This window comes from Schistocerca piceifrons, chromosome 2 (genome assembly GCF_021461385.2).
Source record: "Schistocerca piceifrons isolate TAMUIC-IGC-003096 chromosome 2, iqSchPice1.1, whole genome shotgun sequence".
Classification (NCBI taxonomy): domain Eukaryota; kingdom Metazoa; phylum Arthropoda; class Insecta; order Orthoptera; family Acrididae; genus Schistocerca; species Schistocerca piceifrons.
Window position 1 is genome coordinate 179,980,686 of NC_060139.1, and position 26,872 is coordinate 180,007,557.

At 38.1% G+C, this 26,872-nt stretch overlaps 1 protein-coding gene across 2 annotated transcripts in view; it reads left to right on the forward strand.

Moving 5' to 3' along the window:
- The window catches only part of LOC124776222 (luc7-like protein 3), a 148,204-nt gene that overhangs the window by 38,534 nt on the left and 82,798 nt on the right, over window positions 1-26,872 (forward strand). The window contains exons 5-6 of one of the 2 annotated variants that reach the window (XM_047251078.1): window positions 7,205-7,383; window positions 7,477-7,824. In XM_047251078.1, the coding sequence (XP_047107034.1) occupies window positions 7,205-7,383; window positions 7,477-7,480 (183 nt within the window). In that variant the 3' untranslated portion in view covers window positions 7,481-7,824. Of the gene's footprint in view, window positions 1-7,204; window positions 7,384-7,476; window positions 7,825-26,872 lie in introns of those variants that run through there. The other variant, XM_047251077.1, reaches the window with a different exon arrangement.

Sequence of the window (26,872 nt, forward strand, 5' to 3'; positions counted from 1 at the left end):
TAAACTAAGGTGTGTAATTTCATGAATCTGAAAAGGTAATCCTTTTAATTGGTTCTATATCTCTTAGTTATTTTTCTTAAATAAGTATGGTTTAATAAACAATGATTTAAACTCAATTCTGTCCAGTCCTTCCACTTTATTTTCTGTTTGCCTGCAGGAGGTTTGAACTCAAAATAGGATATTCAGATTTATGCATGCAAATCAACACACACAGTAAATAACACACTCCCTTGAAAATCAAGCACTTGGAGCAAAGAAGAAGAAATTTTAAACCTACGCATAGAAAGCACATTATGGCGTGGAAAATGAATACTAATAATAACAACAACAACAATAATAAACATTCATATGACATCTTGGGTGTGGGGGCATGATGGTAGGGACCATGTTCCCATGCAAACAAATACCAGAATGGAAAATAATCAGAAAAAAGACCACGACATCAGACTAACTATTGACAGTCATTTTACCACTGCAGATACATTTATAAGATATGGTTAAATACATGCAAATAACAAAATTATTGCTAAAATGGTAGGAATTATGTCAACAATCACATACACAATGTATTTGATATCTTTGACCATCTCTCCATCACTGCAAAGGGCATCCTGCTGCCCAGTAACCCTTGTGCCACGTCCTAAGTGAGCAACAGAGGCAACTGGCAGCAGGCAACAGGTTTAGACAACAAAACACAACCACACTTATAGTTACGGAAGTGACCTAGAAGAGTGACATCTGTGGGGCTGCCTGTCCTCCGCTGCAACTCGTGGTGTTTGAAGTCAAACATGTTTGAATTTTTTCACTGCAGTACATGCGAAAGTGAGAGCAACAGCTATGAGTCTTCTCGGCAAAGAGCTGGAGCAGACATGCCAGCTGCTATGAAATACTTATCTGACTTTAAGGAAACTACGAGGGTGGTTTGAAAAGTTCTCAGAATGGAATAGAAAAAAGTACTTACATCAGTGAAACTTTTTTAATTTTTCAATGTAATCTCCTTGTAGATTAATGCCCGGCTATCAATTCTTCGTTTTAAGTGAATCTTCATCCAACAAGAACAATTTTCAGTTTTGAGAAGAGATGGAATTCTGATGGAGCCATATCACGTAAATAAGGCGGGTGTGGCAACAATTCATACCTCCGTTCATGTAATTTTGCCACAGCGACAGCACGTTTGTGGGAGCGCATTGTCTTGATGGAAGATGACTTTCTTCCTTGCTAAACCTGACCTTTTTCCATGTGTCTTTTGTTGCAATTTGTCCACAAAGTTAGTACAGTATTCTCCAGTAATTGTTGGCCCAGTTTGCTTTCTTTGGTGGCGGAGAATCAGCATGTTTCCACTGCTTTGACTGTTGTTTTGTCTCTGGGCACAAAAAAATCTTGTTCATTTCTCCTACAACAGGCCAAACACTGTCCGATATGTCCATTCTCATGCGTTTTTGATCCAGCGTCAAGAGTTGCACCACCCATTTTGCAGATAATTTTTTCATTTATAATTCTTCAGTTAAAATGTGATATACCCTCTCAGTTGACATCTGGCAAACGTGAGCAATTTCACGCACTTTCAATCGGTGATCCTCCATGACCATTTCGTGCTTGCAATGATTCCTGGAGTGGTGACACATTTTGGCTGCCACTGTGTGGATCATCATCTAAAATCTCCTGACCAAATTTAAATTCATTTGTCCACTTGGCTACAGTTGAATATGAAGGAGCGGAGGCCCCCATTGTATTCTGGAAATCAGTATGAATGTCCTTTGCTTTCATATCTTTCTTTACGAAGCACTTAATCACTGCTTGAATCCAGATTTTTCCATCTTCGCAAATCACTATGCGGCAACAACAGAGCCACATCACCCCCAACACTCTCTTCCACGAGCACTGATGTGGCACATGCTTACAGGCAACAGTCCAATGAATATCATGTGAGCAACTTGTGCTAGCACTGACCTCTCGTGGTGATTCCGAGAACTTTTCAAATTACCCTTGTATTCAGTGAAAAAATTCTACTTATCATCTTACATCTTGATATCTTTGTTCGATACGGGATTGAATTTTTTTGTTATTCATTTTAGTTACTGTGCTGCTCAAAACGAAGTAAATGACTGCACAACATTTTTAAGAGTTTGCACAGTTAAAAATGCACAGTGTAGACTTTGCATGTTATTCATTTTAGGTAATACGTATCTGCCTATGAAACGTAGCCAACATAATGAAATTGTATTTAAAGTTGAGAATGGAACGATATCTCTCTCACTTCTTGAGATTTTGAATTGTATATGTAGCAGATGGGTCGCACGTGATGGGTCCAATTCCATCCATGTGCATCAAGAATCACAAGTTTATAAAAATCATCATATTTCATAAATGGTTCAAGATATTGAAATGTTTTTTGCAAATGAAAGTACACAAAGATGACATTTTGTCATCTGATTAACAAACGGAATGTTTTAGTCAAAGGTTTGAGCAGAGCAAAGACAAGATTCCCTACGAATTGCACAATGTGTTTTGTCTAAATTTTTACAGCCAAATGAAAAGAGAGAAATGTGCAAACAAAGTATCAAAGTGACGAGCATGTGGTGTAATTTTGCAACAAAAATTTATGCTTGAAAGTAATCAAGGTAATTAAGGGAAACTTAATTACTGATTTTGGAGAAAACTGAAGTATTTCATGAGCAGTTGCTGCTAGCTAGGTAAATGAAGAGTCAAAAAGTTCATTTCTTCAACATCTAGTTATTTTGTGCACAAACAGAGACACTGGACTGAAATTTAACTGTCAACAAGGCTTCCTTCAAATCAAGTGCTACATTTAGGACATTACAAAAACAGAAGACTGCTAAGAAGGCAAGTAAGATGTCAGTACTATCACATTTTTTTGAATGAATCTGGGGGGGGGGGGGGGCAGGGGGAAGAAAAGACAAATCATATATTTTGTGAAATGATTTGTATAAAAGAAACAAAATATATTAGAGAAACATTTCACATGCCTCTGAATGATGCTTGAAATCATGTACAGTGAATGACATGGACCAAATGTTTATCTAACCTAGTTTATTTCTTAATTTTATATAAATCATTTCATAAAAATTCCACCCATTTTTTCAGAAAATTGTGTGTTTTATTTATGCAGGCTATCTGGACTAACTGAAACACTTGGCATTGACAATGACTGCTGATGATTTACTTTCCAACAACCAAATATCAGTAAAATTTCGTGGTTGTTCAATGTGTTTTATTAGAAATTTAATGTGTGTGATATACTGGAACACGTGTATATACTTGAAGTCCAAGTACTTTGGCAAGACGTTAAAAATATACTTTGAGATGCAGTGCAAAGAGTACATATAAAACTTAAGAGACCGAACAGGTGATATGATTGTAGTTGAGTCAGTTAAAATATAACCAGCAGCTTCAGCTCAACCCAGAATAATTCAGATTACTAGCCGAAGACGCTACTGTTACACTAAGGTGATTAATTTATTAAATTCTCCACGAAGAATCCTTCCTTTGTAAATTTCATTCACCACACTCCCTTATCACCTTATTTTCCTAATTAAAGCTAACTGTGTTGCCTTCCTCTCAAGCTATAATACTCTTGAATTTAATCCTGCCTTTATCTCAACACAGCGAAACTAGACTACATGCATCCAGTGACAAACTACTGAATGCCACCAAAAGAGAAACGGCGAAGTAGTAAACCAGCTTGTGAGATGCATGTCACAACTTCATGTTAATCTGTCAGGAACAGTACATTCAAGTTACCACATAATTATTCACTAAATAACTAGTCTCAAAAGATGTGTGACTCAGCACTAAGTAACAGCAGACAGTCACTACAGTGGTAATGTAGACAATGCAGATAATCATGTAAATAATGGAAAGAGTAAAAAACTAAAGGAAGATGGTTCAAAGTTAACACCAGGCAGGCAGGTCTTTTAAGACCATTTTTGGAGCAATAGGAATGAATTTTTTATAATATTCTGTAACGATAATAATTTTTGAACTGGAAACACAGAGGTGAATGTGACTATTGGACTGAAATTTTTTCAGGCGACTGTCAACTTGGAGAAATGCATGGTAAACACTGAGCTGTCTTAAAATATATTTATTCGCAACCAGTTTTGATCATTGATCATCTTCACAGTACTGGCATAAAAATGGAAACAAAGTGAAAACTGAATATCAACACAGATTACATTTTCATGAGAATTATTAGTCCGAAAAATTAAGTATAATTACAAAAAATATTGTGACAACTTCACTTGTCATACATGCCATTTAACCACAAAAGGCATCATAGCTGACTTGCAAATGGCAGAAAAAGGTACTTCACACCATAATACCGACATAAGCAAGCGAAAAACATTGAAAAATGGACTATGTAACAGTAGTAGATGCAAAGCACCACTAGTCAGTTGCAACAACATCCATTAGGTAACACACAAGTGTCAATCAAAGAAGCTAAAAGTCGAAGAACAAGGTCTAAGACCAAGGTCGCAGACCAAGTTCCAAAATATGCGCACACTGTAGTACAGTCACAGAACAATACATGTGCACTAAAATCACAATAAAAGAAATAAAATAAAAGCAGATGCAAATGTATAATTTTTTCACTCCATTTGAATACAATATTATGTAATACAGTAGCCACATGATACTAATCATTTGGTCAAAAACACCACTTAAGCAAAATAAACACAGTCATGTACAATAATATGCAATAAAACCATCACATTACCCAATTGCAATATCACATGATGAAAACTGAGCATTTAGTAAGACCTGCATCATACAAAACTGTAAACAGGTATGCGACGTTGAAGAAATTACATTAGGCAATCCAACTACCATGAATCATTGAAACTGGAAGCAGACAGAGGTCTGAGGATGCAAACAATGTAACAGAATGAGGAGCTGCGGACTGCATACAGTGTTATGTCACATAATAATCACCTGATATTATTAAAAAAATTATTGATATTACAATGTCAACATAACAAACCACGGACTTGGTGAAAACACCATAATAAAAAGTTTAATATAATAGAGGGAAACAATCCACGTGGGAAAAATTTATCAAAAACCAAAGATGATGTGACTTACCAAACGAAAGTGCTGGCAGATCGAAAGACACACAAACAAACACACAAAATTCAAGCTTTCGCAACAAACTGTTGCCTCATCAGGAAAGAGGGAAGGAGAGGGAAAGACAAAAGGATGTGGGTTTTAAGGGAGAGGGTAAGGAGTCATTCCAATCCCGGGAGCGGAAAGACTTACCTTAGGGGGGGAAAAGTTCCACTCCTGAGCCTTTCTTTCATTTCCATCATTGCTTTTTCCGCGCACCAACTGAACAATAGGGGGGAAAGACTACACCCCTGTCTTACACCCTTGTTAATCCGAGCACTTCATTCTTAGTTGTCCTCTCTTATTATTCCCTCTTGGCTGTTGTACGTACTGTATAGTACCCTATACCTTACCCCTACTTTTCTCAAAATTTCGAACATCTCGCACCATTTTAATTTGTCGAACGCTTTTTCCAGGTCGACAAATCCTACGAACATGTCTTGATTTTTCTTTAGTCTTGCTTCCATTATGAACCGCAATGTTAGAATTGCCTCTCTGGTGCCTTTATCTTTTTTAAAGCCCGACTGATTGTCATCTAGCACATCCTCAATTTTCTTTTCCGTTCTTCTGTATATTATTTTTGTCAGCAACTTGGATGCATGAGTTATTAAGCTGATTGTGCGATAATTCATGCACTTGTCAGCTCTTGCAGTCTTCGGAGTTGTATGGATGATATTTTGTTGTGACTTGGCAAGACAGCCAATCCACTATGAGATAGCCGAAACGCACGCATTTAAGCTCACGCAGGCTTGCGTGAGGTCTGGAACAGTTAAAGGAGTTGAGTCTAGTAAAAAAAGTACGTAGCTTTTGGAATACTTAACTTTAATCCATAATTGGTAAACATCGGTCTGACGGTACATGCATCGCAAGATAAATAGCAAATGATAATTGCGCCTTGCTAGGTCGTAGGAAATGACGTAGCTGAAGGCTATGCTAACTATCGTCTCGGCAAATGAGAGCGTAATTTGTCAGTGAACCATCGCTAGCAAAGTCGGCTGTACAACTGGGGCGAGTGCTGGGAAGTCTCTCTAGACCTGCCGTGTGGCGGCGCTCGGTCTGCAATCACTGACAGTGGCGTCACGCGGGTCCGACGTATACTAACGGACCGCAGCCGATTTAAAGGCTACCACCTAGCAAGTGTGGTGTCTGGCGGTGACACCACATATTTTTCCAAACCTCAGATGGTATGTTGCTGGACTAATACTTTCTACACATCAGTGTGAATAGTTGTTTTGTTGCCACTTGCCCTAATGATTTTAGAAATTCTGATGGAATGTTATCTATCCCTTCTGCCTTATTTGATCTTAAGTCCTCCAGAGCTCTTTTCAATTCTGATTCTAATACTGGATCCCCTATCTCTTTAAACTCCTGTTTCTTCTCCTGCCACTTCCGACTAATCTTTCCCCTCAGAGACCTTCAATGTACAAGGTATTAAGTTGAGCAACATTACTCAAATCGAGCAATTTATCGGATCAGAAAGCTCCTTGTATAAGATGATTTCCACCAAGGAACCAACAGCAAATTCAAATTGCCAAGACCACACAAATGTTCCATCTATAGATAACACCTGTGTCCACAACTATTAAATAGGCAAAAATTTAGAAGGCTACCAATCACTCCATGGCACATCAGATTCAGCCAGAGGGCACATACTGCCCACGGACTCTGCGCGGCTCCCCTCCCCCCGGTCCGACTTCAGAACACCAACTAGCCATCCAATCCGCTGCTGCTTCTCACTGCCCATCATGGCTCCACCACACACCCTGGCACCATGAGCTCCAAGCCGCAAGAAGTGACATACACCAGGCGCGTGGGGCTTGCTGTCAAAGAGGGACCCAACCGTGGCTCATGAGCATCATGAATCTTTGTGTTTGTACTGCATTTTTATTTGGAATTATAAAATAATGCTGGTAACAACTATGTTGCGTCTCATGAGCATCTTTGATAGGTACTTCTAATTTTGTTACTCATACTGCCAACTGCTTTAATTTTGTTACTCACACTGTCAACGGCAGGTACCTAGTAGCTAAGGATTTTCACTACTTTCTTTGTGTAATTTGAATATTGTGTGTTGCTTCAGACAGCACGTCAGAAAGCTCGTGAGGAAAAAGAAAAGAAACGTGAAGAGGAAAGAAGAGAACGGAATCGATTGAGGGAAGAGGAAGAACGGAAAAGGAATCGTGAAAGAGGCAGAGAAAGGGATGAACACCGTAGAATGAGGGAAGAGGAAGAGAGACGATCACGTTCTCGAAGATCCAGGTTTGTAGTAATTTATTAATTTGTTGTTTCTGTATTGATCTGAAAGATGAAAGAATTCCCCATGTGTAATGATTATTATTCTGCATGTACTAGGTAAATGTCAAGAGGAAGCACAGTTATGTGTACTGAAACAAATGAAAGTTGCAGTTGTGGTTCTAGGTGTTACATTGATACGTAACACATGGGACTATCTCCCTCTTGTCATTGTAATGGTGACACTTTGTCTAAGATCAGACAGAAGTTTTTGTTTTCCTTTAATAATAAAACTTGGAGCATGCTGCCTGGCAACTTGACTCTGCTTTGTATTTGTACATTTACTGAAACCTGGTTGAATATTTCGTCCTATACTTTCCTGTTCAGTGTTTCCTATAAAATTTTGTGCAGAAACAAACTTTGTATATTCTGGAATCTTTGTCCTCACCTTTGTGTTTTCTGGATAGAATTTATCATCTGTTATTTCTATAATTTCTGAACCAAATTTTTAAGTCTTTAACATGTTTAAGAAGGACAAATGACAAGATCTTGAGCAGTCTTTGAAGTGATGCGTGCAAACCCTTATTCAGTCTAATTTTGTAATTGTACAGTTAAAAAAAAATAAAATAAATCCATTTTCTCGTACATGATGTTCCACATTTTCAGTGATCTGGCAACCAAGAGACACTCAAATTGAGAGCGAGACAACTATTAAAGATGCTTAGAAGATAGACATAATTTTTCTTCGCTAAAATACTTGCTAATTCCACATAAAAAACAGCACGAAAATAAAACACATTATACACTCCTGGAAATTGAAATAAGAACACCATGAATTCATTGTCCCAGGAAGGGGAAACTTTATTGACCCATTCCTGGGGTCAGATACATCACATGATCACACTGACAGAACCACAGGCACATAGACACAGGCAACAGAGCATGCACAATGTTTGCACTAGTGCAGTGTATATCCACCTTTCGCAGCAATGCAGGCTGCTATTCTCCCATGGAGACGATTGTAGAGATGCTGGATGTAGTCCTGTGGAACGGCTTGCCATGCCATTTCCACCTGGCGCCTCAGTTGGACCAGCGTTCGTGCTGGACGTGCAGACCGCGTGAGACGACGCTTCATCCAGTCCCAAACATGCTCAATGGGGGACAGATCCGGAGATCTTGCTGGCCAGGGTAGTTGACTTACACCTTCTAGAGCACGTTGGGTGGCACGGGATACATGCGGACGTGCATTGTCCTGTTGGAACACCAAGTTCCCTTGCCAGTCTAGGAATGGTAGAACGATGGGTTCGATGACGGTTTGGATGTACCGTGCACTATTCAGTGTCCCTTCGACGATCACCAGTGGTGTACGGCCAGTGTAGGAGATCGCTCCCCACACCATGATGCCGGGTGTTGGCCCTGTGTGCCTCGGTCGTATGCAGTCCTGATTGTGGCGCTCACCTGCACGGCGCCAAACACGCATACGACCATCATTGGCACCAAGGCAGAAGCGACTCTCATCGCTGAAGACGACACGTCTCCATTCGTCCCTCCATTCACGCCTGTCGCGACATCACTGGAGGCGGGCTGCACGATGTTGGGGCGTGAGCGGAAGACGGCCTAACGGTGTGCGGGACCGTAGCCCAGCTTCATGGAGACGGTTGCGAATGGTCCTCGCCGATACCCCAGGAGCAACAGTGTCCCTAATTTGCTGGGAAGTGGCGGTGCGGTCCCCTACGGCACTGTGTAGGATCCTACGGTCTTGGCGTGCATCCGTGCGTCGCTGCGGTCCGGTCCCAGGTCGACGGGCACGTGCACCTTCCGCCGACCACTGGCGACAACATCGATGTACTGTGGAGACCTCACGCCCCACGTGTTGAGCAATTCGGCGGTACGTCCACACGGCCTCCCGCATGCCCACTATACGCCCTCGCTCAAAGTCCGTCAACTGCACATACGGTTCACGTCCACACTGTCGCGGCATGCTACCAGTGTTAAAGACTGCGATGGAGCTCCGTATGCCACGGCAAACTGGATGACACTGACGGTGGCGGTGCACAAATGCTGCGCAGCTAGCGCCATTCGACGGCCAACACCGCGGTTCCTGGTGTGTCCGCTGTGCCGTGCGTGTGATCATTGCTTGTACAGCCCTCTCGCAGTGTCCGGAGCAAGTATGGTGGGTCTGACACACCGGTGTCAATGTGTTCTTTTTTCCATTTCCAGCAGTGTATTACTAAGTGACTGTCCCGGAATCCCAGAACCAGCTGAAGGATGAGTATCTGACAGCTTCCAAGGGCAACAAAAATTTTATTCTTAACATTTCACATAATTATTGACCAAATTTAAAGATTCATAATACTATCATAATCTGCTCATTAAGAGGTATTATGTATTCTTAGAAGTTTAACACAATAAGACAAGTATTGCAGTTAGAAACAGTTTTAAGACAGTGTAACTGACAGCGTGCAAATACCTGGACTTTTTTCACCGAGTACTTAAGAATCGGATCGCTTAGTAGTTTGCAACAAACTTTACACATAATTTCAAATTTTAATGAAACTTTGTCTTTCTGACACCCCCAGGAAACGATGAAAGGAAAAAGTTTATTGCTTATTACATTTTTGCTGTTCATGCAGTAAAACTTGAGCATCAGATATGACATTTTAATTAATACTTCTTTACTACTGACTAAATTCACAACACAGTTTGCAGACAGTATCCAAATATACCTGCAATATATCATTGCGTGATTCACAATCCAGGAGATATGATGCGATAAACATTGAGATGCATGAACAACTTGCTGTTGCTTAACATGGAGAGTAAATTACCCGACTTTCTTCATCCAGTGTTTCACAATGAGAGCAGTTAGCGACTTCCAACAAGTTTAATGGCATAATTTCAAAGTTTTTCTCACTTATATGCATAACGTCGAATATTTAAGACTCTGACTCATTTGTAAAGTTATTGGACATTTGGAGCTGAGCTATACATGAGAGATAGATTCTTTAAAGAATCGGGGATTTACTTGTTAGTACTAATTAGAAAACTCACAAAATTATGTATACTGATGTAAGCACTTAAATTAACTGCTGCTTATATTAACAATTCATGTGTGATATCTTAAGTACCAGATTCTGTTCCAGAAATTTGTATTAATCCTGGGTGATACTAAATGCCAAATAGCTCGGCAAGCTTAGCCAGCTTATAAAATGGGAAATTTGTGCAATAACAACTATAAGCAATGGGATAGATTGTTGCCCACCACCGTAGACTAGGCATTGAACAGCAGATACGCATATTTCAAAGTGGGATTAATCAATTGGACAGTCCTCCTCCACATGTAAAAATCTCTCCCCCCCCCCCCCCCTTACACACACACACACACACACACACACACACACACACACACACACACACACACACACACACACCAGTCGGGGCTTAGAGTTGCACAGAGGCAACTGGTTATGCAGAGTGTGTGTGTGTGTGTGTGTGTGTGTGTGTGTGTGTGTGTGGAGGAGGACTCCATGAAAGCTGAGTCTTACTTTTAAATGTGCAGGTCTATTGCCAGCATCCAGTTTATAGAGTGACTAGCAATCTAGCCTATTTCATATTGTTTTTTATGTATCTACAAGGTGTGTGAGAAAAATAGTGAGTGACAACACTGTGAGCGATCTGGCAACACTGTGCTGTTCTTCTTGTGTAGACCGATGGATTCATCCCTAACAGATGCCCAGTCAGAGTTTGTTCTGTACAGCCATCAAGTGATTTTCGAGAAAGCCATCAGTGAAACTGTGTTTGTGTTGTGTGTTATGAAAATGGAACAGCAAAATTTAGAGGAACGTTATGCAAACAGTTTTGTGTTAAACTTGGGAAATCCATGAGTGTGTCCTTTGAAAGTTGGAACTGGTCTATGGGGAACATTTCTTTTCAAGAGCACGAGTTTTTCACTCGCACAAATCATTATTTGAAGGATGAGTATATGCTGAAGATGAACATTGCTCAGGGAGACAGTCAACATCACAAACTGTTGAAAATATAAAATGTGTGAATGCTCTTGTGAGATTTTTGTCTGGTCAAACTATCAACCAAGTGGTTTACAAAGATGTAATTGAAAGGCTCAGGAAAAGGGTGAATAAAGTGCAGACATGTGGATGCTGCATCTTGACAATGCCCTGTGTCACAGAGCCCCTCCATTACGGTGTTTTCTCCCTCAGAAGGCATTCCTGTTGTTCTGCAGCCCCCCCTATTCATTTGAGCTGAGTCCTTGTGACTGTTTTCTTTTCTCAAAATTGAAAAATGTCCTAAAAGGACTGACATGTTAAAGACCCTACCGGTTCAAACCTTTCAGTGTTGCTACCCAGACTGGAATGACGTTTCTGCTGTGTACATTGGCTGAAAGGAACTACTTTGAATGGGACAATATTTTTATTTGAAGAAAATAAATCTCGTTAGTTTTCTCACACAACTTGTGTATAACGAAAATCCACAGTGAAACATCAATGTCAGTATTAGAATAGAATGCTACTCACGACATAGATGTGGTGTCAAATGGCTGGGAGGCACATATAATAGTAGCCTGCTCAATTTTAGCTATTGGACGAAGTCTTTAATTAGTTTCTGATAGCTACAATCTGTGTTATTAAATGTACCTGTCTGCTGCCAACCACATCCTCTCTGTGGTGATTAGCTTTATTCAGTCTTGAGGTTTGCGTTTTTGTACCAAATTTCAATTTTTTGTGAATACTCAAATTTTCATATGATTAATAATTAAAAATGAGAATGTTAGTTTTATTAAAAGATTATTAATCATTATTGATTAATTAACATTTCTGTTTGATAGTAAATTTAAAATTCAAATAAAATCTAAAAAAAAGAAAAGAATTGGTACTAGACAAAATATAATTAGTGACTTTGTGACTGCGGGACTTAAATATTATCCATCCAGCTACCGGTGGCTTCATTCTTAGTTTCTCTTCACTTACTGAAAATACCATACTTTGTTGCAGGATTATCAGTCTGCAATGTGCATTGCCACTGAAAATATCCATTTAATTAAATTCCGTTGGGAATATACATTCAAAAATTGATCAAGAACCATTCCTTACCTTGTGTGGAAATAACTTTTACACACAAGCTGTGACACAGTCTGATGGTCTGCGTCTGTCATTATACTCTTCCAGCTACAGCTCTGAAGTAAATTCCTTAGAGATTGGGATGTTTGCCACAGCAATACATCTATCAAATTCGCCTCGTCATGGAATACCTCTTTGCTTTTTGTGACTCATATATTGGTATTGTGCATCATTTTCAGGACACTGAATGAGGCATTCATTGAGATGTACCATATGTGTGTATGTTTTGAACACTAGTCTACCCTTCTGATGCTGTTGTGATCACTCGCATCTCATCCCATCTCTCTCTCTCTCTCTCTCTCTCTCACACACACACACACACACACACACACACACACACACACACACACACGCTCGCGTGCCTGAAACATCTAGTAACGTAGACATGTTAGGTGATTTTGATAATTTTGCATTATGAGCATTACCTCATGGTCCATTGGAACAAGGAACACTGGGTACAGAAATATACTTTGGAGCACAGCCTAATGACTATAACATTAAAAAATCACCATGGATGCACATACCAGTCTTGAAAGGGTGCATTGCAAGTCAGGTGAGGTTACAACTTCTGTCTCAGGTTAGTGATATTTTACGTGTTCATAACCAAACCCAAAACAGAATTTTGCGGCATCTTAAAAAGGAAATGTTCCAAGCACACTTTAATGTATTAATATGAGTGACAGGATAATTTGCCAACTCATGGGTGGGGGTAACTCCAAAACCCTACCTCAAACCGAAGTATTGTAAGTGCACAAATAGTTCTGAAAGAGTCCTGCAAATGGGATGACACTGTGTGACGTTCACTTGCTTTATTTCTTTGTTAATAGTCCTTGGTGTCAATGTATGGCATTGTTATGCTGGCTAAAAAATGGAGTGGAAATTCAATACTGACTACTGTAAATGATTTAGCTGACAGTTGTACAGCTTTGTTTCACAGTTCTTTACTTTCACTGCTCACAATCCCCCAGTATTACACAGTTATACGGTCAGTTCACTATTGGTAAACTTTTGATAAGCCTCATTGATAGTTTGCAGGCAAGCATCAGCATTCTGCTACAATAGTTTTCTGTTGAACATCTATGAGCAGTAAATACCTAACCATACAGTTCTTTCAGAATAATAATACAGTATGTGTGATATTATTTCTCAAATCAATTGAACAGACACTGTCATTGTTTTAACACACAACCTATTTGTGTTACACTAATTCCAATGTTAAAGCATTATTGTTATTTTAATGATACAGACTTCCCATCTGAAAATCGGCTGTGGACAGACTGTCTCGGGACCAAAATTCAGCCATTTATATATCTTCACAATAATAGGCACTGAAACTATACATTGTTCAATGTTTAAGTTACAGAAATTGCAATTGAAACATAACTCATCCAATTAACTGAATACATTGAAAATTTCCTCCTATTTAACAGTTCCTTCCATCACAGAGGTTAGGCCAAATTATTTGTTTAAATAATGAAATTAACAGATATAGTTATGCAAACAAGCTTTTTACAAATCTGGTAATTATTTTGGTATTAAATAAGGGCAGGCTTCGCTAATACATTTTCAAATAGAGCCAAAAAATACTTTAAGAATCCTAGTAGTTTTTCTTCCAAATGTTTATAATTAGTACACAATTTATATTTTTTTATAAACATTCAGGCAAGTTAAAATGTTTTTAACTGCTTAAGATGAATTTTTTTTCATATTGCATTCCAAAAAATAGGTTTTTTTATTAATGAAAGACATTTTATAGTGAATGACATTATATAGAGAAATAATAGTATAGCTTTTAAATCTCAAAATAATGCATTACAAATTTTTCAAGATCACCATAAGTAAAATCCTGAGTATACTTGTGCACTGGACGTAGGCTAAAATATCCTGAAACTTAATCATTTTTAGTTTCTGTGTAGATATGAAGTTCAACCACATATTTCACAATGATTTCCTGTGAACAGAAATATTGGAGGAGTTGAGTTGAGGACAGTGGACATATATCTCTCTTACCACTGGTGAGCAGCTGTCAGTCGGATGACAAACTGTTGTCACTCTGTCTAATGAAGTAATACCACATTCTTCTTCACTTTCTAAGATCCTCAATTCAATGGCAGACCCATGATCTCTATAGCCAGTAATTTTTTTGTTTGTTTTATTTTGTTTTGTGCACTGCCTAAACAATAATGTAGAACAGAGGCTAAAAGTGCACATTTTGTTGTTAAGTATCCATAGCTTTGCACAGTAAAGATGAAACATAGTGCCAAACACCTCAACCGAAACATGACATCAGGCTACAAACATGGAAACGGATGCTCTCTTGTGACCAAACAGTGAACTATCAACACCAAGACGGACATAAGCAATGTTTTATTTTTTAATTTATTTATATTTCTTTAATTTATTTTTTAAAAGGTTTGTTGTTACTCTGCCTGAGTATACTTGGAATTTTAAGTTCTATTAAAATAAAAAAACGAGATAACTTAGGATTTTATGTTAAGGAATTAACATACTTGTATATAAGACACTACCATTTGATTCGCAAATGTGTAATGATTGTGATGTCCACATTTCAGATTTTAACTGATTTGTTTTATACATAGACATAAACACAGTTTTGGGTTTTAGGTAAATTGTATGGCATTTGGTAGTCACAATTTCCTGCGTAATTATTTTAGTCTTCTTCCGTATTAATCTGACAGTGTTTTAATGGCACATTTGAAACCAAAAACTGTGTTCTAAATTTTATATTTCATGGATAGTAATGTGTAGGTGTGTCTAAATAGGTTAGTTCGAGTACAGGTGTGATTTGAACTGAGACTGTGTTGTATGATCTTTCTTTCTCTTGTCTAATTTTAGATACTTTAAAGTTGAGCTTCACAATTATACTTAAGAGGAAAAGCTTGTATTATCCTGCATTATTATCCAGATGCTATTACCCTGCTGAAGTGCATGCTAAATGTATAGTAAATATGAGGGCCATAGTATATTTTTCTCTGACATGTGGCAGAATTGAAAATTAAATAGAGAGTGAATACCATAAAGGGTTTATGTACAGATACTTCATACGCATATTAATTTATTTTACAATGTACTCATTGTGGCAAATGACATTTGAGGCATTAGTCATGATGACACACCTGTGTTCCTTTCTCCGCTGTAACAGATGCTGAGGAATGAGGAAAAGGCAGACAACATCATCTATGATCAGCTGTTAAATTTATAGATAGGCTGTCAACTGCAGTCTGAGAACATATTGTTGTCAGAGAGAAGAGGGAATGCAAACGTAAACTCTTTGTATGATACAGTAAAGCTTATTCTGAGTGTTAATCCTCTTTCTAATGTTGCTAACAGTGATTGTAATAATCCACAATATTAAATTTTGATGCCAAAACCCAGGGAAAATGGAGAAGAGGTAAGGATTTATATCCACAAAGAAGAATTTTGACACACTTAAAGTTCAAAAATTTTGAAAGCATCATCCTACACTCAACAAATAAATAATGTGCAACAGTTGCTATTCCAGTTTTTCTTGCTGATTAATTTCTCATTGGTTTACATATATCCGTGTACATAAAGGTCTATGATTGCAGTGCCGATTCTTGATGATTTTAGCTTGCGTAGATGGTCAGTAATGAACTATCTGAGTTTGGCTATTGGAAGAATTACACGCTATGCCCAGGACAGCAGTGATTATAAACAAGATAAACTCCAAACATATCACATTATGTAAACTGTAAATGTTGACTGCCATAAATGTCACACTTGTTAAAATTTTCTGGGTAATTAATCTGTGGTCAAATGAATTTCATATTTATATCCAATGTTTTGTCTCCATCTGGATGACATCTACAAGGCAGTTGTAGTTTTTTGAAGGTCCAGTGCGTACCCTAACTCGCTACTGAGTGAAGTAAAATTCCATTTCCGTGTGCTTCTGCGCAGATCTGTGGTGACACCTGTTTTGAGTTCGAGTGCAGTTGGCTGTTATCAGTTGCTGGTGTTTGCTATTGATATCACACCTGGTGGAAGAGTGGTACACATCTGCTTCAGTACTGGAATCCAGGTACTGCTCAGTTTCACACCCTCCTCTTTCTGATTAAATTTACTTGGGTGTTCAGTAATCTCTGTTGCCACCCTGTGTAGCCTTTCATAGTAGCCACTTGCCCCTGCCAGTACCAGAGTTTTAACAAACTGCATCAGGTGGTCTCCTGGCTGCAAAGCATAATCTTCAATAGTTTGTCTTCCAGTCTCTCCTCTTCTACAGTTGCCCTTATTTTCTTTTAGTCACTTTTCAACAGTTCTTTTAGTATGGAATAGATCCACATAAATTGAGAAAGCAGCATTTTGTGAAGACCAAATACACAAAAATCTGCGAAAGCCCAAACAGGTGAAATGGTTTGGTGGAAAGTATATTCAAGGGATGGGGATAAAACACTTACAGTGCTTCAGCTCACTTGCCTAAACATAAAGGTCACCATCCAGTATTAAATTACACCCATATGTTGGAGACATAGAAAACAGCAGAGAACTGCATTGTCGTGTTATGTTTTGACAAGTTACGGTGTTACTATCTCATTAACAATGGCAGTATTACTTAGTCTGGTCACTGAACTAAGCCAAATTGTGACATTACAACTATTATCAAAAACAGTAATGTTCTTCTGGCATGGTACAATAAATAAGGCTTAACACCCAGACTTCTTTTTTACATATACTCTATAGCATCACAAACCATTGTTAATTTGCCTTATAGTTAAGTCACCACTTCTTGCTAAATCCTAATATATTTCAATATTTGTATTCTTTTGTGATGAAGACTGTCTTAGTTTACTTCACCAGGAATTATTGGATAAAGTAAATACTTCAACTCTAGATATACGTTTACATGTTTCATCACTGATATCAATTTATTTCATGTCAAAACAATTACACCAATGCACAATATTAGACCAAGGACAAGATTAAAATTGTATAAACAGCAAGATCATACTTCTTCAATTGTGTGGCACATAGTAACCATATTTCATTTCAAAACACTTATAAATTTATTATAATAATATGCAACGAAGCTCGTGATAGTGCAGCCTACAACTTCTCCCTGGCATTGGCCATTAGCTGTTTCGCTGTAGTGACCTGGACTGTCACCTGTCAGGCCCGTAGATAAGTGCCAGGCCACATTGTCAAGAACTTCCCCTCGTGAAACTGAAAGAAAACAATTTTTTTTTTTTTTTTTTTTTTAATACTTTGGTAGATATCTACATCTGCATTTATACTTCGCAAGCCAGCCAACGGTGTGTGGTGGACGGCATTTTACGTGTCACTGTCATTACCTCCCTTTCCTGTTCCAGTCGCGTATGGTTCGTGGGAAGAACGACTGCCGGAAAGCCTCCGTGCGTGCTCAAATCTCCCTAATATTACATTCGTGATCTCCTCGGGGGTATAAGTAGGGGGAAGCAATATATTAGATACCTCATCCAGAAACACACTCTCTCGAAACCTGGATAGCAAGCTACACCACGATGCAGAGCGCCTCTCTTGCAGAGTCTGCCACTTGAGTTTGCTAAACATCTCCGTAACGCTATCACGCTTACCAAATACCCCTGTGACGAAACACGCCGTTCTTCTTTGGATCTTCTCTATCTCCTCTGTGAACCCGACCTGGTACGGATCCCACACTGATAAGCAATACTCAAGTAAAGGTCAAACAAGTGTTTTGTAAGTCACCTCCTTTGTTGATGGACTACATTTTCTAAGGACTCTCCCAATGAATCTCAACCTGGCACCCGCCTTACCAACAATTAATTTTATATGATCATTCCACTTCAGATCGTTCCGTACGCATACTCCCAGATGTTTTACAGAAGTAATTGCTACCAGTGTTTGTTCCGCTATCATATAATCATGCAATAAAGGATCCTTCTTTCTATGTATTCGCAATACATTACATTTGTCTATGTTAAGGATCAGTTGCCACTCCTTGCACCAAGTGCCTATCCGCTGCAGATCTTCCTGCATTTCACTGCAATTTTCTAATGCTGCAACTTCTCTACTACAGCATCATCCGCGAAAAGCTGCACGGAACTTCCGACACTTTCTACTAGGTCATTTATATATATTGTAAAAAGCAATGGTCCCATAACACTCCCCTGTGGCACGCCAGAGGTTACTTTAACGTCTGTAGACGTCTCTCCATTGAGAACAACATGTTGTGTTCTGTTTGCTAAAAACTCTTCAATCCAGCCACAGAGCTGGTCTGATATTCCGTAGGCTCTTACTTTATCAGGCGACAGTGCGGAACTGTATCGAACGCCTTCTGGAAGTCATGGAAAATGGCATCTACCTGGGAGCGTGTATCTAACATTTTCTGGGTTTCATGAACAAATAAAGCAAGTTAGGTCTCACACGATCGCTGTTTCCAGAATCCATGTTGATTCCTACAGAGTAGATTCTGGGTTTCCAAAAATGACACGATACGCGAGCAAAAAACATGTTCTAAAATTCTACAACAGATCGATGTCAGAGATATAGGCCTATAGTTTTGCGCATCTGCTCAACGACCCTTCTTGAAAACTGGAACTACCTGTGCTCTTTTCCAGTCATTTGGAACCTTCCATTCCTCTAGAGACTTGCGGTACACAGCTGTTAGAAGGGGGGCAAATTCTTTCGCATGTATAAAATAATATACATTCAGAATAAAGTGATTTTTATTTACATGACATTGCTCAGGCAGGATATGACAGCTGTGTAACAGTGAATATTCTGGAACAGTACAAAACACTTCCGTATCAACTATAAATGAACACCCTTTCCTCTGAGGTACTCAGGAACACCTAAATTATAAGTAGATGAAATCATTTACTGCAGAAATCTATAAGCAAACTAAACAAAACCAAAAATCTAAATGAATGATTGTTGTAGAGTTTTTTGAGTAAATCGACATTGCTGACCCCCAAAATGTTGAGGGATATGTCTAAAGGGAAAGCAGAGTTGAAAATTTTGGGACAGTTTCGCAGCAGCTTGTATGAAATTGACAAAATGACACTGCAGACCATCTAATCACTCCATATTAGACTAAGAATAAGCTTTGTGAATGGGATTATTCAAAAAATCTCAGAGCCAATTTTGAACTGATAAAAATGGTGCAAAGTAAGGATGCCACAAAGTTCTGTTCCTCTACTGTTCTCTGGATACCTATCAATTCTCTGTCACCAGAATGTGAGTGCCAAGTCGCTTCCCCCCCCCCCCCCCCCCCCCCCCCCCACACACACACACACACACCCACCCCCACCCCCCACCCCTCCTTTTTCAGGTACTAAGTTTTGCAGCAGTTAAGTGTTCATCATTCTTTATAGTTCATGAGCTGATATTACCCATTACCATATCTGCTTTTCATAATCATACCTGTCCTTTACAACTAGAAAACTTTCCCATTATTTCTTACATCTCATAAGAGAGAATTGATATGTATTAAGAAAACAGTAGAGGAACTGAACTGTGTGGTACTCTTTAACTTTACAGCACACAGTCAGTTTGAAATTCGCTCCTTGTTTTCTGTCACTGCAGGAAACACTCTGTCCTGTGTGTGAAATGTACCATTGGTGAGTCTCTCCTAGTCTTATAATTTTCCAAATTATACAACACGTAACATGGACCACATAATTGAATGCTTTCGTAACATCTTAAATTACAATTTAGTCATAAAAGCACTTTACACGGAGAAGAATGATGTTTCTCTTACCACTTCATTTCCTATGTAAAATCTAATTTCATGTTACTACTCTTTTCTGTGTTATTTTTTTCAAACCTTCAAATTACCATTAGTTACAATATTAACCAGAAATTGTTTTCCTTCTTTCTTTCACCATTGTTGTAAATTGATTTTGCTGACAGGTATTTTAATTTATTTGGAGAGCAACTGCCCAAAGGGCGAATTGCGCAGGTGGCAGAGTGCAGCACTAATATATTATCCTTAAGATTGTTAGCCAACTTGATATTTCATCATACTGCACTCTTAAGTGATTTCATGCCTGACACAATCTCGTTATAGCTTGTTTTCTGTAAATGCGTGTTACATAACTCTCATGTAACACCAGCTTGGAGACCTGCATACTAGCTGACTATTGTCAGAAATCGGTGATTAAATATATTGCATCACACTCATAGATCACTGACAGTTTCATTCTTCCTCAGAAGAGAGTTGATACGGGAAATAATATGTTGACGACCTACACAACTGACCACGGGTTTTAATTTTTTTAATGAGTCCCCAATTTTCTTTCGTGTAGCGCTCTCGTGGGGAAGATGGTAGAACATCAGTTTGTTGTACAGAGGATCCTGGGTTTGAGCTCTTGTCATGCCAGTATTTGTACTGTAGTACATGTGAAACTATTAATAATAATAATAATAATAATAATAATAAAGAAGCATTGGCCAAACAACTTAGAAGATACAAAAAAAGTGAAAATAGAAGGAAACAAAACCAAACATTCAACACAAACCAAAAGAAATTTTACCAGACAATAGATAACACACACACACATTAAAAATAGACAATCCACCTAACATAACAGACATGGAACACTTCTGGAGCAACATATGGTCAAACCCGGTACAACATAACAGGAATGCATGGTGGATACAAGCAGAGACAGAGACATACAAGATGATACCACAAATGCCTGAAGTGATAATTTTGCAACATGAAGTCACCCAAGCAATTAATTCTACTCACAATTGGAAAGCCCCTGGAAAAGATAAAATAGCAAATTTCTGGCTAAAGAAGTTCACCTCAACACATTCACATCTAACTAAATTATTTAACATTAACGATATGAATATAATAGAGGGAAACATTCCACGTGGGAAAAATATATCTAAAAACACAGATGATGTGACTTACCGAACGAAAGTGCTGGCAGGTCGATAGACACACAAACATACACATGAAATTCAAGCTTTCGCAACAAACTGTTGCCTCATCAGGAAAGAGGGAAAGACGAAAGGATGTGGGTTTTAAAGGAGAGGGTAAGGAGTCATTCCAATCCCGGGAGCGGAAAGACTTACCTTAGGGGGAAAGAAGGGGTATACACTCGCGCGCACGTGCACACATCCATCAGCACATACACAGACACAAGCAGACATTTTGTGTGTGTGTGTGTGTGTGTGTGTGTGTGTGTGTGTGTGTGTGTGTGTGTGTGTGTGTGTATACCCCTTCTTTCCCCCTAAGGTAAGTCTTTCCGCTCACGGGATTGGAATGACTCCTTACCCTCTCCCTTAAAACCCACATCCTTTCGTCTTTCCCTCTCCTTCCATCTTTCCTGATGAGGCAACAGTTTGTTGCGAAAGCTTGAATTTCATGTGTATGTTTGTGTTTGTTTGTGTGTCTATCGACCTGCCAGCACTTTCGTTCGGTAAGTCACATCATCTGTGTTTTTAGATATAAATTATTTAACAGTTACATTGCAGACCCATACACATTCCCTGATACACTTACACATGGAATAACTTATCTGAAACCTAAAGATCAAGCAGACACAGCAAACCCAGCTAAATATCGCCCCATAACATGCCTACCGACAATATACAAAATATTGACTTCAGTCATTACATAGAAATTAATGACACATACAACACAGAACAAAATTATAAATGAAGAACAAAAAGGCTGTTGCAAAGGAGCACGAGGATGTAAAGAGCAACTGATAATAGATGCAGAGGTGACATATCAAGCTAAAACTAAACAAAGGTCGCTACACCAGGCATACATTGATTACCAAAAAGCTTTTGACAGTGTACCCCACTCATGGTTACTACAAATATTGGAAATATACAAAGTAGATCCTAAATTGATACAGTTCCTAAACATAGTAATGAAAAATTGGAAAACCACACTTAATATCCAAACAAATTCAAATAATATCACATCACAGCCAATACACATTAAGCGTGGAATATACCAAGGAGACTCATTAAGTCCTTCCTGGTTCTGTCTTGCTCTGAACCCACTATCCAACATGCTAAATAATACAAATTATGGATACAATATTACTGGAACATACCCACACAAAATCACACATTTGCTATACATGGATGATCTAAAACTACTGGCAGCAACAAATCAACAACTCAACCAATTGCTAAAGATAACAGAAGTATTCAGCAATGATATAAATATGGCTTTTGGAACAGACAAATGTAAGAAAAATAGCATAGTCAAGGGAAAACACACTAAACAAGAAGATTACATATTGGATAACCACAGCGACTGCATAGAAGCGATGGAAAAAACAGATGCCTATAAATATCTAGGATACAGACAAAAAATAGGAATAGATAATACAAATATTAAAGAAGAACTTAAAGAAAAATATAGACAAAGACTAACAAAAATACTGAAAACAGAATTGACAGCAAGAAACAAGACAAAAGCTATAAATACTTATGCTATACCAATATTGACCTACTCATTTGGAGTAGTGAAATGGAGTAACACAGACCTAGAAGCACTCAATACACTTACACGATCACAATGCCACAAATATAGAATACATCACATACATTCAGCAACAGAAAGATTCACATTAAGCAGAAAGGAAGGAGGAAGGGGATTTATCGACATAAAAAACCTACATTATGGACAGGTAGACAATTTAAGAAAATTCTTTATAGAACGAGCAGAAACTAGCAAAATACACAAAGCAATCACTCATATAAATACATCGGCTACACCACTGCAATTTCATAACCACTTCTACAACCCTTTAGATCACATAACATCAACAGATACGAAGAAAGTAAATTGGAAAAAGAAAACACTACATGGCAAGCACCCGTATCATCTAACACAGCCACACATCGATCAAGACGCATCCAACACATGGCTAAGAAAAGGCAATATATACAGTGAGATGGAAGGATTCATGATTGCAATACAGGTTCAAACAATAAACACCAGATATTACAGCAAGCATATTATTAAAGATCCCAATACCACAACAGATAAATGCAGACTTTGCAAACAACAAATAGAAACAGTAGATCACGTCACAAGCGGATGTACATACTAGCAAATACAGAATACCCCAGAAGACATGACAATGTAGCAAAAATAATATATCAACAGCTTGCCTTACAACATAAACTTATAAAACAACACGTTCCCACATACAAGTATGCACCACAAAATGTACTGGAGGATGATGAATACAAATTATACTGGAACAGAACCAGTATAACAGATAAAACACCACCACATAACAAACCTGACATCATACTCATCAGTAAGAAGAAGAAATTAACACAACTAATCGAAATATCCATACCCAATACAACAAATATACAAAAGAAAACAGGAGAAAAAATTGAAAAATACATCCAACTGGCTGACGAAGTCGAGGACATGTGGCATCAGGATAAAGTTAACATTATACCAATTATACTATCAACTAGAGGAGCCATACCACACAATATCCACCAGTACATCAATGCAATACAGCTACATCCAAACTTATATATACAACTACAGAAATCCATAATTATTGATACATGTTCAATTACCCGAAAGTTCCTAAATGCAATATAACATATACTGCACAGTTAAAAGGAAGTCACGCTTGATCAAGGTCCGCGTCACTTTCCATTTTTGACCAGACATAACGTCTGAGAAAAGAAAAAAAGAATAATAATAATAATAATGATAATAATAATAATAATAATAATGATAATAATAATAATAAATTAATTCCACGTGTGTGATACAACTGTTTCTTTATTATTTTGTTCAGATTGTTTGTGGTTATTCTATGAAACTAAAAATTTACACTATAGGTTTGCTTCTTTCAAATAAACGAAGTAAAAGCAGACTGCCAGTAGAACATTGCTGTAAAATCTGATCAGTGATTGTAAATGTCAGAACATGATGTCCCATATAACAGTTTCACATGTAGTGGCATGACCAGGGCTCAAACCTGGGATCCTTCACATGATTAACTAATGCTATGTTAACTTCCCTATGGGAGCACTACACTATAGACACTCACTGTTATGCTTTTCCTGTATGCTTCAGGTCAGGTGCTACTTATTACTTACCATTTATGTGCTATCTCCTGGACAGCAGCACATAGCATAAATTATATCTGAGTTTCGGTTGATACTCTGTCAGTATACAATGTTTGGTATCGATATGACTGTCAGAGGTTTGAGTGTTGGTATAATGCATGAGTACAATCTTTAGTATTGTCTGCAGTGAAATTCAATGGCTGGGCTGTTACTTTCCTTGATTAATATATATTTTTGCACCAGCTGCAACATAGTCGTGTATATGAACAGTGACCCAATACTGTCAAATGTTTTTTATGCCAGTCTTTGATCACAATATCAGTTCTTTTGACGTTGACCGGTTTCAGTCAGTAATGATCATCCTCAGATCTTTTCTACACCATGTCCTAAAGTGATAAGGCCGTAATGGCATCGTCAAAACATATAAATTTACTCAGCACAGCATCGTCGCATGGATATGGCCTACTCTACATCTTATTTTAGATCTATGTGACGATGCTGTGCTGAGTATATTTATATGTTTTGACGATGCCATTACAGCCTTATCACTTTAGGAAATGGTGTAGAAAAGATCTGAGGATGGTCATTACTGACTGAAACCGGTCATCGCCAAAAGAATTGATATTGTGATCAAAGACTGGAATAAAAAACATTCGATACATTTTTGCTGTGGCCTGTTATAGTGTAGTCTGTTTTTTGAATGTTTCCTTTGGGCAGCTGTCAGCAGTGAACATGTATTTCAGGAAATTCATGACTCTTAGGTTCATTAGAACAATTTATTAATTTGCTACCAGTTTTGGTCACTGACCATCATCTTGCATGAAAAATTGGCTACTGCAGGTCTTATTTCAATTGTGTTGAACCATGAAATCACATTAACTATCATTGTTGTAAGTAATAATGTAAAAGAACAATGCTTTCTGCACATCAGGAAACTGTTCCCTGTTGTGTGTTCATGAAGAAGGCTGCTGATGTGTGAAAAGGAATGTCCTTCTATATTATTACTTATGAAACTGACAGTTAATGCAATTATGTGGTTCAACATGATTCACATGTGACTTCCCGTAGCCAATTTTTTGTGCCAGATGATGGTCAGTGACTGAAACCAGTAGCAAATTGATAAATTGTTCTATTGTAGCCAAATGTCATAAATTTTCTGGAAATATGTTTTTTGCTAAGTAATCTTTTAATGGAAAATAGGTGTCAAAGAAAATTGTTTTCATGTTGCCTTTTGTCATAGTTGTGTCAAGTGTGTTTTCTGATTTGTCCTTAAATGTTTTTGCTGCAAGTAGACTCTTATCTGTAAATATTTTTTGCCTTCTAGATACATGACTTCCGTGGCTCCTTTGTTTTAATATTTGTGTTATCATTATGTGACGAGCTTCCATTCAGTTTTCTCTCTGTGTTCCTTTCATCAATAATGTTGGTCACTTGTTAACAAAGATTCTCTTATGTGGAGTTTAAACTAGTACAGGACAAGGAATGCCAACTTCTGTAAACTGTGAGTCACTTCAATTTGGACTACCATAATTAGGAGAAAAGGTGTTGATAAAACCATTGTGTCCAGGTATTAAGAATGTCACCTAATCCTCAGAGAGATCTGGAAATTTCATTGGTACTTGACTTTGTAAGATTATGACTGAATTCTCCAGGTTGTGTCTATTTTAGAATATTCCATCAGAGTAGTAGTAGTAGCTGAGAATTTGTTTGGATTGCTTCAATAAAGCATTGGAAAGCAGTGATCAGAAGGTAAACAAGGGGCAGAAATGCAAGTTTTGATGGCTGATACGTGATGAAAACCTACATGGTAAACTGGGATAACATAATGACAAGAAACAGCAACATACTGGTGGCAGAAGGAAATAGTTGCTACAAGCATTGCTACCGTAGAACCACGGTGTTTTAATATTTGAATAGTTCTGCTCTGTGGTCATTTTCCGTGCCATTTAGCTGTGATGAAAAAAATTGTTCCTTAAGAGGTTGTTTTCATATACAACCTGCTTGGATATGTCAATATAATCCTTTCTCTTGGACCATGATTACTTCTCCATCTTTACCATGAGCCCACAATATCCCTTTACGCTAACACACGTTGATTTCAAAGAAAAAAAATCTTTGGCGTCATGTTGTGGAATCTGTTCATTATTTTGTTTGTGATATTTGTATATTTTGTCCATGAATAGCCAAAAGTGTGTTTAACCTTAAGCGGGCATGCTGTTTTTTCTTGAGTAGGCACGTGAGGTATTCAGTACCCCACCGCCTATGATCAGTTATAATTTCTTTAGGAATTGTTAAATATTTTATATTTTGCAGTAATATTTTTGTAC